This window comes from Acanthopagrus latus, chromosome 6 (assembly GCF_904848185.1).
Source record: "Acanthopagrus latus isolate v.2019 chromosome 6, fAcaLat1.1, whole genome shotgun sequence".
Classification (NCBI taxonomy): Eukaryota; Metazoa; Chordata; class Actinopteri; order Spariformes; family Sparidae; genus Acanthopagrus; species Acanthopagrus latus.
Window position 1 is genome coordinate 27,300,932 of NC_051044.1, and position 17,193 is coordinate 27,318,124.

The 17,193-nt window shown below is 46.8% G+C and overlaps 1 protein-coding gene across 2 annotated transcripts in view; it reads right to left on the minus strand.

The window, feature by feature from the left end:
• Positions 1 to 8,397: 8,397 nt before the first annotated feature.
• The window catches only part of shq1 (SHQ1, H/ACA ribonucleoprotein assembly factor), a 39,822-nt gene continuing 31,026 nt past the window's right edge, over positions 8,398 to 17,193 (minus strand). For both annotated transcript variants that reach the window (XM_037102111.1, XM_037102110.1), the window contains exon 12: positions 8,398 to 11,242. In XM_037102111.1, the coding sequence (XP_036958006.1) occupies positions 10,624 to 11,242 (619 nt within the window). In that variant the 3' untranslated portion in view covers positions 8,398 to 10,623. The remainder of the gene's footprint in view (positions 11,243 to 17,193) is intronic.

Here is a 17,193-nt window from a genome sequence, read left to right on the forward strand (position 1 = left end):
CCATTCTTTTAAGTGTCACAACTCCTGCGAAGTGACTCGTTTCACTTTCATAATTTGAGCCATTTGGTGCAATAACATTGCAAAGTCTGGAAGTCTAAAATAAATTATTTTTATCCCCCTTCAAGTTAGCCAGGAGCTAAACCAGAAGTTAGCAGGCTCAGTCAGCAATCCAGGTATTCTCATAGCCAGGAAGTTGAGCTTTTTTGGCTTCCAAACAACGCTAAGTGGCTTTTTTGGAGGAATGAACGTGGGGGCCGCCTCCAACACTGTCCTGTAATAAAGTGTTGAAAAGCCCACATCTTAAATGGATGCACTGGTGGAGTGTTGGTGTTGTTTACACCGCCAGCACAGGAGCCTTGGACCGCCGGCAGGAGGAGGTATTCAGTCCCCAGGTAATCCTGCGGGGGAAGACTGGCAGGAAGCAGCACCTTAACTCACCTCAAAAATGTTCTTTCTTCACAATCAGGTTTTTGTTTTTTTTTCTTAAGCAATAAACTAAAATCGTTACATATCGCTCCTTTTAAAAAACAATTCAAACTATTAAAGTGTTCGCAAGTGCTCGAGATACGCTGACATGAGGCCGCGTTGCTCAATGCAACTATAAAAGTTTTTTTTTTTCCATTTCAGCCCTCCGCAAATAAAAATAAATAAATAAAGGGACAGCTCAAACATCTTAATCTAACTCGGCAAACTGCAACAAGCCTTGACTGTCGGCCAAGTTAAATAGAGAGAGAGCGAGGGAGCGAGAGAGAGAGAGATAAGGGGAAAAAGAGAGAGAGAGAGGCTGGCTACACCAAAAGCCAAACAATAATCATGTTGTAATGCTGCGTGCATTGCGAGGTCTCTTTTGCAATAAAAACACAGATTTGGCAAAGCCAGTGCAGCTCCCGTGTGTTTATAGCTCTGGTTAACCACGGGTGGGTGGTGGTGATGGTAACTCATGTCTCCTCTCAGCAGAGTGAATAAAAGCTGTGTCATATCTGAGCTGTGCTGAGTGACTGGACGTGTTCACGTAACTCATTTAAAATATTTAACGAGCTCAAATCTTGTCCACCCACCCGAATCCCCACACAATGCAACCCACGTGCTCCCAGCCGGGCGGAGAGCTGCCCACTCCGGCAACACTGTCACTACGAGAAAGGATTACGACGTGAGAGGAGTAATTCTTCCTCAATAATGCTCATTCATAGTGAGCACCACTTGACCCCCTGAAGCAAAAAAAAATAATCAAAAAATGACATATTATCTCATATTTGTGTACGCTTGAAAAAGGCCCTGTTGTCTCCTGATAAGATTCACCACAGGACGTGCGGCGTGTCCTGATGTCACCCCCCCCCGGGGCCTGAGAGGAGGTGTGAGAGCAAGCAGCGCTCGGTCTGTCGACACACCAGTAAATCCACAAGTGACATTAACATCCCACAGATGTGTGAAGGCTGGAGTCTCCTGACTCAACCGCAGAGATGAATGCCGCGTGGGTGGGCGGGTGCCTCATTGATTTCTGTGTTGGAGAGATTAGTGCACATTAGGGTTACGCACTCGGGGCCGGGACATATTAAAGAGGAACATGCACTTTCAGCCCGACTGCAAATCCTGCCGACTCCCTTCCCCCACCCCTGTTCATCGGCACCAGAAGACGGGCTGGTCCGGACTGCAAACAGATGTATTACCAAAATATGCATCTCCAGCCTTTTGATCCCAGTGAATGTTAACATTATTGGAGTGATATAATCTGGGATGAAACAATGGCACATGTTTCTGCTTCAAATCAAGAGAGGTATTTGATGGAGGAAGTTCATTTTCTTGAGCTTTGGGAACAGCACGTGTAACAGAACACTCCAGTGTCCACCATCTACATTTTGGAGCTTTCATCATATGGTCTTCGTTTAGCAGACCGAGCCGGCTTCGGTGTCATTGCGCGACATAAGTCAGGAGCGTTGGCTCTTCTGCCCGAGTGAGGAACAGTCACATATCAACAAACGGACATATACAGTATACAGGGAGATGGGATAGGATGGAGTTTGACATGAAACTATTAAGAAACACGCGGAAGCACAGTAAGAAAAGCAGGATTTTAAAGACAATTGTGACACTGCATTTGAAGTTAGATATGGATGGCAATGTAAGCAGTACTGGCCTGTTAGGCGGTGTGAGCCCGGGCTCGGGGAGCTTCAAACAAACCAGTTCAAACAAAGCGGCATCAAGGGAAAAGTATTCCTATCTTTTCCCTAATCAAAGGATCAGAGAGAGGGGCCATGTGCACAAAAAAAAATATAAAACTGGGAGTAAGAAATCTCACGCATCCAAACAGCCTGTCCTCAAAGGTGTTGCTCTTTGGCTGTACGCATGAAAAAGAGACAGAGGAAGTGTTGTGGAGGATGAAAAAAAGAGATTACCTGTGAAAGAGGTTCAAACCTGCCTGCTTCTTTATCACCTCTGCGCACCTGGCCAGTCACTGCGTGAAATGTGCATGCCTGTCAGATCATCAGTTTGGGGAGAAGAGTTGGGAGCAGCACCTCGTTCGACAGTCTAGTCGCCAGAATAAAACGTCGACATTACCGACATTTGTGTTGCCAACCACGGATGAGTTCAGGTTGAAAGTTTCATACATGTCATGACTTCGATGTCAGAAGGAAGAAGGAGGGGGATGGTGGTGTTGCAGCTCAGCGCCATCGGTGAGATGGCTTGCTGAGACCGCTGCCAAGCCAGAGACCACTGTTCAAGACAGCGTTTCAACATTTAAATGTGTTAAACCGGGGAATATATTTCAAGCAAGAGACCGCTGTTTGAGATGACGATCCATCATTTGTAAGTATGAAACCACTGGATCCTTTTAATGAGAGACCACTGTTGGGTGATGATGGTCTAAAATTTCCAAGCCTGAAACCACCGCATATTTCAACAAGAGACTGCTGTTAGAGGCGACGTTCCAACATCTGAGGAATGAAACCACTGGATATTATTAACAAGATACCACTGTTTAAGATGATGGTCAAACATTTGTAAGCACAAATCCACTGGATATTATTTTGCAGAGACACCTGTTGGTGATGAGGTTCCAATATTTTCTAGTGTGAGACCACTGGAAACCTCCTTAAAGAGAGAGTGCTGTTCAAGGCGGCATCCCAACAATCATTAGCGTGAAACCACTGGATACTTCTAACGAGACGATGATGTTCACGGTGACTTTCTAACATTTATAAATGTGAATCGACTGGATGTTTTTCACAGGACGTTAGGACATTTTCAAGCTGCAATTTTGGACAGGTAAGCCAAAAAGTGATCTTTTCCTAAACAAGTGTTTTTTGTGCCTCAACCTAACCACACAATGAGCACAGCCTTGTCACAACATACAGTTGAAATCTGGATCCAAAGAAATGTCTTTTTCAGAGATGTACATTGCAATCATTTACACTGGCGATTGGGTCGAGTTTGAGGGTTGATGCCTTTTCACAATGAAAGCGGTTGTTTGTATGAGGAAACTTTATCCACATACTAAGAAATATGACCAAACAGTGAGGTAAAGCAAGCCAAGGAGTGTAACACACACTCCTTGTGTGTAAACACAACATGTTTACATGTTACGGAAAAATATTCCTTCGTATTTTCAGACTCAAAAGAAAAAAAACCTCTGCAAACAACCTGTTAAATGATATCAGACTCGATCTTGTAGCACGCCCTAAGAGAGATCAAAGTCCACGCTCAGCTCAGCACGCACAGATATTCCATAATCATCTCGAGCTACATGGACGAGCTAAAGGTCAGTTAAAGCAGCCAGTCTGCCAGGGTTCAAAGGTCAACAGCCTCCTTGTGTACAAGTAAATGGATCCAGCGGCCTTATCAACAGTTACTCAAGTGCAAGCCGGTTATCTGATAGCTTCCTTTCTCTTTTAAAGAGCAGTCTCTCAGCTCACAGCCAGCCTGCAGATACTTTTATTCCCCATTATCAGCCCTTATCTGATCTGACACCGTTCCCACAGCTCAACACAGCATTAACATACAACATGCGCATTCCATCGCTGTGATGTCGGGAAAACCCGCCGAGCTGCCAGTCACGTTGCGGCAGATGTTGATGGCGGAGCCGAGGCCTCGCGATCCACAAACCTGGTGACACTTTATTCATTTCCTGCTCTTTGGCCCTCACTAACGCGCTCGCTGGAAGGCTTCAATAGCCTCAAGTCTTTCCGAGAAACAAGAAAGTGTGAGCAGGAGGTACGTGCAGGCAGCCCACCTGTACACTGTGAAGGCGTGCTACACTGACAGCGGTTTTCCTTCTAAGCCCCCATTTTTTTTCCCCAACCCTCTTTCGCTGATGCCGTGTGTCAGCTGGGAGGCACGGCGCTGTACCACGCAGATGTAATCTACACCTCTCCAGCGATTGAATCGCAGCGAGGCAAGGCAGCCGATCCGTGACATGCTGACAGGATTGGTGCGGCGACACATGTGCGGGTATCTGCTTTCATGCAACACATCCCCGGGGAGGATGGGTGGTGAAGGAACACGGTCGGGGGCCAAAATCTTGCGACGTGCGTGGGGGCGAAATGGAGAGTTTGCCGGAAACGCCGCGTGCCGTCGGAGAGATCTGGAAAGAGAGTGAATTTAAGCGGGGCGGAGATAAGACATGAAGGCCACAAGTGAGAGGTTGAGGGCGGTGTGTGAGAGACGGAGCATGAAATAGGAAGAGCCGGGGTTAAAGGCAGCGCGGCGGGCCGTCTGGGAAGAGAGCCGCGGATGAAACATGGCAGGATGAAGTCGTGTTTTGCTCCAGCGGCTGTGATCAGGGTGGAAAGTCTGCGCGCCTGTGTGTGTGTGTGTGTGTGTGATTTTGTCTGTTTGTTTGCTTGCTTAAGCGCGTGTCAACGGGAGCACCAGAGCTGACGCCGCCGAGTGAAATCAAGAGAAGGAGGGGAGCGCGTTTCTGTGTTTACGCACAAGCCGAAGCTCTTATCCGTGTCAGGATCCTGTGTCGGTAATGTCAGGGGAGCTTGTCTGCAAAGCGCTCCGGGAGTTGCAAGCGCGAGAAACCTTTGTTCGCTGTCTGGTTGCAACATACCAACATCCGTGAGGCATCATTAGTCTGCGGCTCAGCCCTGCTCGACTGCGGGGGGGGGGGGTCAGAAAACGTGGAATCACACGGAGGCTAAAGGGCACCGTCCCGCGGACGTGAGGCAGAGCAAACAGAGGAACCGCCTCGGAGGGTTTCCCCCCCCCGGTTTGTCTTCCAACTGCGCTCTGATCTGCTCGCCTCTGAAAAGGGAACTATCAAAGAGCCCGCCTGATGACTGCTCCATCTACCGCGGCTTGAAATGAAGTGACGCTCCAACGGCTTGTTGACACCAACAGCTTATTCTGATTTCCATCCCGCGCCTCTGCTTTTGTTTGAGGAGTCACAAAAGAGCCCGCTCGGTTCCATGAAAGCCGGAGCAGGAAGGGAGGCAAATACATGCGGCAGACGCAGTCGAGGAGGGAGAGCGCCAGAGAGCAACAGTGTTGGTTTGTTGTTTCCAACTCCCCTAGCACTTAGAGGTTCCCTCCAGCGCAGTCTCTCGCTGAAATATTAATCGTGTTTGACAGCTGTTTTAGCTATGAAAACAAACACAGGACAGGAGCTTTTTTTTTTTTTTTGGAGAGCGCATAGACATACGCCCGAGCATTGGGCTGGCTCTGATAAGGAACAACTGTTGTGGACAAAAGAGAGAGAGCGGGTGTGGGGGGGGCTTGAGACGGCGTACAATGTGGAAGCGGCCTCATTAGAAATGTGCCGTTGTTTACCAGTGTGAAATTCTCTGACGAGCCGTGGCTGCATCTCAGCTGTCACGTCCTCGGGGTGAGGAGGGAGGATGGGGTGGGGGGGGGGATGCTGTAAGGCACTAAGTGGAAGAGCGGGGAGTCAAAAGATTCAGATACCGGCGGGTCAGAGGGTGAAGGCAGCCCAGCCTCGTGTGTGCCTGCTCTTCCAGGTGACTTTCTCCGACCATAACACTTAGCAGCATCCCCGCAACCCTGACGCACTTAACAAGGTGCTGCAACGATGAGAGGCTCTCTCGCTCACACACACACACACACACACGCACAGCTCCTGCGCGGCGGAGGCAATTTGCAGCATTAAGCCGCCTGATAGCACATGTCCACCGAGAGTTAGGGAGTGATTTAACGGACATTGCTCACACCAATTAGAGTGAATCAGCCAGGCAACGCTACAGACGACAAGTGGATGCCGGCGCTGTCAACACACACACACACACACACACACACACACAGGCTCCCACACGCTGCGGAAAAGGGGGTATTTCACTGTTTCTTTTGTGATTAAGAGCATGAAAAATAGCCCATTTAGATAATCCCTCCCTGTCAGCAGCGTCAGCCAGAGAGACACTGACACATCCCATGCACTCATTCCCTCATTACCATACGCCAGTCATTTCAAGAAGGGCTGACTACAAAGCCCCGAAAGAATGAGTCGAGCCGATCGGCCACCTGCTTCTTCTCTCTCTCTTTTTTTTTTTTACTCGCGAGCCGCTCCTCGTCTCTTCGCCGGCCAACCCTGGAGCGACATGACACGGCGCGAGGGCCACAAAAAAAGGGAGAGCCGAGACGCGCCGGCGACACGGCCGCCCAGAGAAGAAGGAGGCACACAAAAGGATTTCTATTTGCACGCCCATCGGAGGGGTCAGGCCCTGGAGAGCACCTGATTCATTCCTTCTTGAGGGTTATTAATCTTTTCAAGCACCAGAATCACTTCGCCTCTCAGGAACGGGAGAGGAGATTGAGTTTTCCAGCGCAATCAACCGGAGGGGGCGCCTCGCGGGGACAAGAGGGCAGTGACGACACCGTCCTTGCCGTCGACTTTTACCATTTAAAACAAAAACAACAAGGGCGGGAATACGCCATCTCATTAGTGGGGATCATTTTAAAAAGAGTAGAGGCAAGGTCACCGCAAATGCACTGCGGCTACAGGGCTCCTTTATATGAAACGGCCTCACTTAATCCTCACAGACAGAAAACCGAAGTGATTTCAAATGAGTCCATGTGTTGGTTCATAGGGTAAGAGTCTTCTCTATACACACAACAGATGGCAGTTTACATCTCAAGCCTCACATACTTAATGCTACTTGCCTTTATTTATGCCGGTGCAGAGCAGCTACCCACATCAATGGTGCATCCCACTGTACTTGGAACTTGGATAAAACGACCTCCGACATGGAAAAGTGCAGCGGAACAGCGATCCGAGTTCCAAGTCAGAAACTCGGTCAAGAGTCCGAGTTTGCCGACACATACACTGATGACATCACAGCAGTAAGGCGGCGCACATATTGAATGATTACTTTTTTCAATTTTGACTTCACTTACGAGCGGAAGAAACATCTGTTAACGTGAGTTGTCCAAAAACTTTCTTTTTAGTAAACTCTGTGTACACAAACAATGTTCTCAATGCTCGTGTTCATGTGTAGAGACCCTGGTGATACTACGAGCAAAGTTTCATGTTGTCGAGCCTTCTTAGTGTTTTAAGAATAGCCATTTTGATGCTATTGCACTCCCATTTAAAATGAGTTTGACCCGAAAACGAAACTACGCTAAATCTTAAAAGTGCCTCTTTCATTGTAATTATGCTTTTACACTAAGGTTTGACTCACATACATTCACAAAAAAAGCCTCAGTGGCTTTTTGCAGAGAGTTTCACTTTAACTTTTTCATTTAGCTGCTACAGTTGCTTGTGAAGTTGGCAGATCTTCTATTCAAGCACCCGTTTTCCCCCGAGCGGCCATGTTTGCCGATCAAATGCACTGGAACACTTTTAGAAAACACTTGGAAGTCAGGAATACCAACTCGGAAATTACAGCTTCCAGCTTGCATTGGAACGCTGCAGGGATGACGTGTTTTCTGTGGAATCGCCGCGGGTTCCTCGACAAGAAGCCTACAGGAGTTTTCAATGGGATTATTGCAAGATGCATCTGTGGCAAACACAACTTGCCAGGGAATCAAAAGCTTCCCAACGACCCGTGACTTTAATGCCACTGAGCTTCCTACCACACTGTACAGTACATATTCTCCTATAAACTGATTCATTTGGACAGTTGGACAGTTTGCCAATAAAGTCTCCCTCTTAAAGTCTCCCTCTCATGGAGATGATTCTCCATGTTCGGTGTGATGGTGATTTTAAGCCCGGGACGACCTCTCATTTACTGAGCTGTTAGCAACCATTCAAAACTTGGGTATTGATGTATTTTAAGGCAAAAATCTCTTAAACCTGTGTTGACCACAGATTGTATTATTTCATATAACAGCAAACCCAATCAGAAAAAAAATCCCAAATTCTGATCTTGGTATACTTTCGGTGGTGGCCAGAGTTGATCTGACCCTGAGCTGTCCCTTAGTGATGATACTTGTTCATTCTCCAGGTGCAGATCATCATCATCATTTCCTTTATTTAAACAGGGAAGACCAATGACAGCATTGCAGTGTCCTGATAACAACATATAAAAAACCAAAAAGGAATTATCTGAAAAAGAAATATTACACATTAAGCAATACAATCAAATGTCAATCTCAAGTCTGCAGGTCAGTATGGGACCATCGCTGCACAAGTGGTACTCGTTCGTCTCCATCACATGGGTTGGTTAAAGGCAAATACATCACGAGCCCGAGTAGACTTCCTTATTAGACATGTGCTGTTGCTAATGGGCTAATTACCACGGTGGCCCACATGAGTCCCGAACACATTACTCCACTTTCTGAGACCCACGAGGGTCAAAGGGCGCACTCACTACACGAGTAAGGGCCTGATTAATCAAATCTGAGTCAAAATAGAGCATAGACGTCACATTAATTACGGCCTTGTATAATTTATCAGCTCCCGTCATTAAACCAGTCTCATGAAAAATGTCCGTCGGCGGGGAGTATTAATTGCAGAAGAAGCCAGTGAAGTGCAGAGCCTGGCCGCGGATCCCCCGGTCAGGCTCCGAGACGGCTGCACTAATGGGGGAATATGGAGGCCACTTTAAAATGAAAAACGGCAACAGAGCGCCGTGTCACTTAATCAATGTGAAACCCCGGCGGGGAGAGGGAACCACCGCCTGCGGGGGCTGCGCAGTCCCTGGACTCATGTCCCCTAGAACGGAAGGGGGTTTTAAATGGGCTGACTTTCACTGCGTAACTCATCTCAGACACGGCGATGATGGCGCTCGCTCCCAAAGGAGGTGTTGCAAGGAGGCCGTCTCTTCTTGGGAGGTGCTTAACAACACCATCCGTCTTCGTAACACAATACTACAGATAGCGCCTACATAGGGAGCCATCATCACCGTTGGCTCCTGAGCCGCCTTCATTCATGCAGGATGAAACTCTCCTTGGAAAAAAGAAGCCTGAGGCGACACGGCGCCGGTGCCTGATCAATCACTCCCTCGGCCAGCGACGATCCATCAGGATCACAAAACCTGACAAATTCTGCTAATTTGGGTCATTTCTGAATCTCATCCCTGTCCTTCAATCACAGTAATCAACACCAAGTCCTCTCTGGGGACACAGATTAAAATTATTTTATTACAGTGTGGTTGAAAATAGCTGCCGCCGCTGTGAGCACGTCTCTGCGCCTGAGCCGGTCAGTGTCAGCTTGCCTCTGTCGGGCCGCATGCTCCTCTATCTCGCGGCTGCCTCGGGGCCCAGGGGTGCTCTTATCTCTCAAACAAACGGCTCCCGCGCCACGGCCCCGCTCGCAGCCCTCATCTATCTGCCTGACATGTGCTTCCTTGTTTGTTTTCTCTCGCCTGCTAGACGCGGCCGATGATATTGAGCTGTGTTGACGGCGCTCCTCCATTCATGCCAGATGAATCAATCACTCCCGCGTGCTCCGCAGACCTGTTTAGTGCCGGCAGAGTCTTTTCCACTTCAATCAATGCTAGGGCTTTAGGAAGAGGTTAGTGCTTTTTCCTGCTATTTATTAGGGAAAGAACGGCTCCCTACAAGAAGCTCTAGCAGGCACGCTGGCTGAGTGATGTACAGCAACAAATACTGACAGATGTTGTCCCTTTCCTGGAATGATGTTCCTGTTTTGTTCATCAGAGTTCAACATGGTCATATAGACTGAATGTTTTCAAACGGGTAGTAGAAGAGAAGTTCTACACTGCTGGATGTCAGTGAGCTACATTTAGACCACAAACACTGTTGAGTAATTTGCAATAATTAAAAAGGAGCATATACAATTCATATAGGATCAAACACAGTATGTTCAGAGAGTAGAAACGTTTGTATAACATGTAAGGCAGCTAGATATAGAGCTGCCAGAGCAAGAGTCAGAAAACAAACGAGGCAAGACAGGAGACGCTATGCTGCCTCTAATTCCGTCCTCCAACGCTCGTTAAAAGAAACATACAGAATAAGGATTTTAATGAGACTTGGCACATTCTTAGAGTCAAAAATATCATTCTTTATGTAAATAAAATTGTCCTCTAGAGCAGGGTTAAAGCGCTGCAAATCAAAGCGCAGTTTTACAAAGGCAAGAAGAAGCACTAAAAAAAAAAAAAAATCCAAAAATAGAAATAAACTGTTTGAAAACCAAACACACGTTTCTTACATCACTTACATGGATTCAACAGTTCAAAAAGTGTCTTTAAGGCTCCACGCCAGTTTCTGTCAGCAAACCAAGTCACTGTCATCGAGATCCTCCCGGGTTTGGACGATGAGCAGAGGGTTTCTGCGAGGACTCGGCTCTAACAGAGTCCCACCGCTGCTCCTCCCAGATGTTACTTGAGTTGTTGCGGCGGCGCTGCTGGGCTCTGAGCAGCTCCTTTCTGCTTTGTAGCTCGAGTCATGAGAGATTTTCAGCTCCCCCAGCTCCTGGATGAGCTGCCTGGAGCCTACTGAAGCTGAGGGGAGGGCGTCCACTCTCCTCTGCGCTGAGATGAGTGAGCTTGTGGGCTCCTGGGGGATGGGAGAGGCAGCGGAGCTGAAATGGGACTGTGGAGGGTTGTCCTTAGACGTCCCTCCTCCTCCCTGGTTGGAGTCGGTGCAGCCTTCCTCTTCAGATTCCTCACTGTCATCAGATGAGTCGCTGCTGCTGCTGTCACTAGAAGTGCTGCTGCTGTCACCGCGGGATATCGGAGTGCTCTTGGAAGCTCCGTGCTCTCCTTCTTCTTCCTCCTCTGCCACCATTTTCGCTGCCTCCTCTAGCTCCTCGAGATCCAGCTTCAAGTCTTTTTTCCGCAGGGAAGCTTTTTGTAACGTCACGGCCAAGGCTGTCATCTTCTTGGACCTGTGAAGAAAAAGAGTTGCAAAGTTGGAAAAGCAAAAAAAAAAACAAAAAACAAAAAACAAAAAAAGGTTTCCTCAATAAATGTAGTGTCTGACAACACAAAGAGGAAGACAAAAAGAGACATCCAGCAACAACTTCATCAGTGGCACCCGAGGGAGCGCGGCACAACGACTGACTGATGGACTGGCTCTGCGCACTAAAGACACAGCCACAGGATAACCATCTACAAATCTAATACCCATTAACTATATCCCATTCTCATCTGAATGCTAAGTAGACCACGATTTGCCGAGGCATGGGGGGCTCAATGAAATATGGAAATATGGATGTTTAATAATGTAGGGAGATGAGCGGCGCTGATACGCGGGGCTCGGGCTCTTCTCCTCCCCCACCGCTGCTCTCCCTGCGAGAGGCGATAAGAGACTGAGAGGGATTACTGAGAGAGGCGGACCCCTCCTCCACCCCCCCGTCCACCACGCGCTGCACGCCTTCACCTCCGCATTCTGAGAGGCTACGCCAGCAGAGGAAGAGGAGAGGTGGCTTGCAGAGGATGAGAGCAAGCAGAGGGACCTTTCATGCCACACTAGATGTGGTTTTCAGATTCTAAAGAATACATTGACGTTCTCTCTCTCTTTCTCTCTCTCTCTCTTTTTTTAATGATTTCAAGAGCTGCCAACATTTCCTGCGAATCTGATTCAATGCATGCCAAACAGAGGGAAAACAAAGTCTGATTTGAATTTTAAACTGTTTATTTCACCCAACAATCGGGCTGCATTGGGAATTAACAGAATGAACCTAAGCACAGTGTGAGAATAAATCCTGCAGAATAGAAGCAAGGCGACCCTGAATGGCCCGAACAGACTGCAGTTGTGCACAAAGTCCGACTGCAATACAGTCAATAAAAGTCTGGATGGAGAACGGCTCCGTGCTGCAGCCCCGCGGCTGAACGTCTCCAAAGATTAAGATTAAGAGAATGTCCCCATAAAGCAGTGCATTAAACACCGCTCCTGTCCTGCAGCTTCACTTTTATAGCTGTGTCACCACAGAAGACACAACGGACCCCTCGAGGAGAGAGAAGGTGTTTTATTGCTGGTGGCTGTCCTCCTACAAGGCCCCCCGTTTGTGTAAAGCCATCAGATTGTTGGGAGGCCCCTGCCTGCACATTATTCACACTGGGAATGTCTGCCATGCTGCCAAAACCTTAAGTGGTTGCTATTCGTCCCCCGGAGCGGTTAGGGCGTGTGTGCCGCCCCCATTGCCATGGTGATTACAAGGTGACCTCTGCGGGTCACTGCGATTCAGACTATGTCCATTCAGGTTGGGACAGAGCGTGTGTGTGTGTGTGTGTGTGTGTGTGTGTGTGTATGGCCTACTCTTCCGCTGCCATTCACACTTTCACACTCGGCTCCTGGTGCCCTCTCTGGCCCAATTAACCCACCGCTGAGCACCAGGATGGCTCCTCATTACCGTGCAGGCCTAATGAGCTCCCTATTCGGGTGAGAGTAGTGTGTTTATGGAAGCAGCATGTTGGGGCTGAGCATTCATTTAAGACCTCAGGAGGGACTGTGTAAACAGATCTTATAGTTGTGCTGCATCATATGGACACGCACTCTCCTCTGTACACTGAAAGAGAAACTTGGGATGAGCATGATGTGTGTGTGTGTGAGTGTGTGTGTGTGCAGAGACAGAATGCCCCTTCCCACATGCACCTTTCATCCAAGAATGTTCTTGCCAGTTTTCTCAGTCACAATGTGGCAGAATTTGAAAACAGAAGCCAAAGACAATTTTCCTGCTTCGACACTTGGGCAGGTTGCCAGCTCAGCATGTAGAAGATTTTTCGAAAAACTTTCCCCCGCGGTCTTGGTCACAGAGCTGCGAGAACGGCTGAAATGCACCGCTTTTCTCAGGCTACAAAATATGTGAAATCTGTCAAACGTGGCCAGCTGTTAACAGACATTATCTATCCTTCTTTAAACAATGAAAAGGAATATTTTTGACTTGTGCCACTGGCGGGATGAATTTAGCCCTGCGTGAAAAACACATCTCTTTCATTTAATTGGACAACTCTGGTGGTGCAGTGGGTGTTCCAACACAGAAGGCTGCAGACAAACAAAGCAGCTTCAAAGCAATGTGACAACGTCCAACAAGTTGCTGTCTTGGTCTGTAAATAAACAGTACGTGATCAGGAAATACACGCCTGCTCACTGTCCACTTCACTTGCAATTCATTTTATCACCAAGATAACCTGATGAAGGTCTCAGTACTGAAACTCTGTACTGTTAACTTAACTGCAGGTGAAGTGGACGGTGTGCAGGAGTCTTTCTCCTCAATTTGTTGGCCTTCAGTCTGCAAAAGCTGCACTCAATAAAACGTACACACAAATGGATTAAAATAACAAAAAACTATTTCTGTACATGAAAAGCGTTCAAATTTGTGAAACTTGCTGGACTGTGCTTCACGTCTCACTGGTTCTTGAAGCAACATCCCCCAACCAACGCACTGTTTTAATACAGGGCTGATTTCACTCTAAATGCACAATTAGGCACAGCAGTGCTTTGGGCTAAACACTACAACAGCAAGTAGTAGTTTAACATATTACCATATTTGAGAAAATAGAGTTTGGCAGGTATTTGGTTCGAAACCAGAGAATTTGACAGTTAGAAATACAGAAATACTGACATGGTGATGATGCCAAATGAACAGCAACAAAAACTTTCAAAAAATGTATTCTGAAGGATACGTGGATATTCAATTCATCCCAGTAGTGTTCAAAAAGACGGACATTTTTCATGAGACCGGTTTAATGACGGGAGCTGATAAATTATACAAGGCCGTAATTAATGTGACGTCTATGCTCTATTTTGACTCAGATTTGATGAATCAGGCCCTTACTCGTGTAGTGAATGCGCCCTTTGACCCTCGTAGGTCAAAAAGAAAATGCACATGCAGCCAGAGAGTGCACACAGTGCTTTACTGCTTCCAGTGATCATCAGTGTTACTGTTCTATAACCGACACCATAGATATCTGTATCCAACTTGGTTGGCCGACCAACCAACATTACCATGCCCTAATCTGCTTACTTGATGTCTGTACAGGGGTAAGCTGATTTTCCAATGTATACAGTAGCACAAAAATGCACCATGCTGGCCAAATAAATCTGTGCATTGCAAACTAAAGGACAACAACTGCAGACACATCGTCAAGCACGAGCAATGCTTCACCTCCATATATGATCCTGTAAACACACAAGCTGTCTAAAGAGACGACTTATGTGTGAGGAGCAGAAACCACCACATTCTTTGGATAACTGTGTCCAGCAATTTCGTGGTCTCCATGTTTGAGAATCTAAAGACAGGCACAAAATGAGCCAAGAGCCCCAAGTCCCGCACAACTATCTTTACGACAAATAGCTTTTTCTCACAAAGACTACAGGATATCAAGACATTAATATAACCTCAATGGATGCTGATGAGATGTGTGCAGGCTCTAAGGAGCCTGTTTAAGTCCCTGGCTCTATAAAACCCACGTGAGAACTTCCTGTAGTGCGGCTGGGGCAGAAGAGAGCCTCCTGTAGCACAGCCACTTCAAAGACTGCCCCGTATTCTCTTTCCCCCGTGGGAAGTCATTATTGAGTTAGTATTGGGGAGGCGCGCTTGTTTTCTCTCCCCTCCTTTGCTCTGTGGTGGGAGAAGCTCGGCCTGCGGTGAATACAAAGGCTCCGTCCAGGAGGGGGAGGGATAATGTTGTACACAATCCAGTCATTACTACACCGCTGTTGTGGCTTGCCTTCATTAAACTGAGGAGGGGTGGCTTTTTCAAGGTTGGAAAACTTCTGGCGAGACAAAGACGCTTCCATCTGCCCAAGTCTTTTCGATGAGAATGAGAAGAGAGTGTGTTTTGTGTGTGTGTGTGTGTGTGTGTGTGTGTGTGTGTGTGTGTGTGTGTGTATGTGCAGTGTCTGGGCCTGCGAAAAGAGCCGAGCTAAATTACAATCTGACATTTCTTTCATCAGACCCGTGTTCATTGAAAGGGCAAGTCATTCAGCGTGCCTGTGCTCTTCAAAACATCTCAGATAAAGCTTGTCTTCAGATGCATAAATCTGTGTAATATGAGCACCAGATTTCCTCAGTGCAACTCGCAAAATGCATCATTCAGGAGCTGAGGGGGATAAAAGCTGACACCGGGAGATGCGATCCGTCAGTGCGACTGAATACTGGAGCGGTTCGAGCTTCGATTCCAGAAATGAGAAACAAAAACGTATTTACTCAACACGCCAATGTTCCGGCCTATAGCTGCCTATGAAAGACTTACTGTACTGTTCAAACAATGATCTACCATAATGATCTGTTGACAGTAGATAGATTTTGTTCATTACAACCTGGGTTACTGTTAGTCCAGCAACTTCATGAGGTCGGTGACAGTGCATATAGGCTGTACAGTTTTACACTGCTTATTTTCATCAGAAAACAACTACACAAATCTTTAGCCAACATGTACACTTGAAACATTCATTCAGTGATATGGCTCTGTGAGTGGCAATCGGGACTTTGGTCCAAACTGAAATATGTCTTGACAACTATTGGATGGAAAACAACTCTCATGCCAACATTTTAACTTGCGCCAATATTTTGTTTAAACTCAAATACTTAAAAAGTAGATGGCACTCAGTAGAGCGTATACCTCTACCAAGGCCCAAGAGTCTCCTTTAATTCAGTCAAGCCTAAGCCAATGTCAAACTAAATAGCACTGTATAACTCTAAATTTGAACACCTCATGACTTCTTAACAATGATTCAAGTGCACTAGGTCTAGGATTTGCATCACATTGTTCTCACTGGGCTGCCACCCATCCTCTATCCAAGTTTTTTTGGAAATCTGTTAAGAAGTTTTTGTGTAATCATGCTGTCAAACTAAGGAACCGAGAAATCAAACAATCGACCGTCCAACAAACAAACCAACAGACAGACATAGGTGAAAGCATAGTTTCCTTGGTGGATGGCATTAGCATTAGACTCGCAGAATGGCTGATTGAACTGCAACCAAGTTTTTTTTTTTTAATGGACCAAGACCCAGTGCTGGCATGGTCAAAAGACTTATGGGGTGTCTGTGGTGTCTGGTGCCGGGAAATTTGAAGTGAATATCTGACTTGATCCAGCACGCCCCAAAGATACTCGATCAAATTGGGATCTGGGGAATTTGGAGGCCAGGTCAACACCTTAAGCTCTTTCATGTCCCTTTAGGTGTTCATTGTCCCGCTGGGGGGGCCCAGTGCCATTGGGAAATCCTGTTGTCATGAAGGGGTGTACTTGGTCCACAATGATATTTGGATGAATGGGGTGTGTGGCTTTTGTGGGTTTGGTGAAGCTTAAGGGGGAATGTGAGACCATTCTTAAAACGCGATGTTGTATTGTCAACATCATCATTTAAGTTTTAAAGTTGAGTTGAAATTTTTATCAACATACAGTATCTTCAACATGGCAGGCTTGGGTTTGGTCTGTGCTCAAGATGTCAAAGCCCTCAGGCTCGAAACTGAAAGTTGTTTCAGCTTGTACTGCAGCTTGAAAAGCTAAAATTTTCAGGTTTGACTCATACTCTGCAGTAGGGAGAGCGGTATCTTTACAACCAAGTCTCTTCACAATCTGATTTTACTGTCTGCTCTCTCACCTTTTGGTTTATGCAATCCCTCAGATATTTAAGCCCTGAAATTATATTAATAGTTATTCAGTCTGTTGTTGTTATTCAACTGTTAACATCTCTTGTTAATTTCTTCAAAAGTGACATAAATTACAGAGCCACTGCTATCTGATTAGATGAGCAAGCGTCTGAGGCTGCAAATACAGAAAAAAAAAAACCTTCACTATGATCATTTGTAATAACTAGAGTGGCCACTCCAAACATGCAAATAATAAATTATGCAAAGTCTGTGTTTAAGATGAGCCTGTGGACGCAAG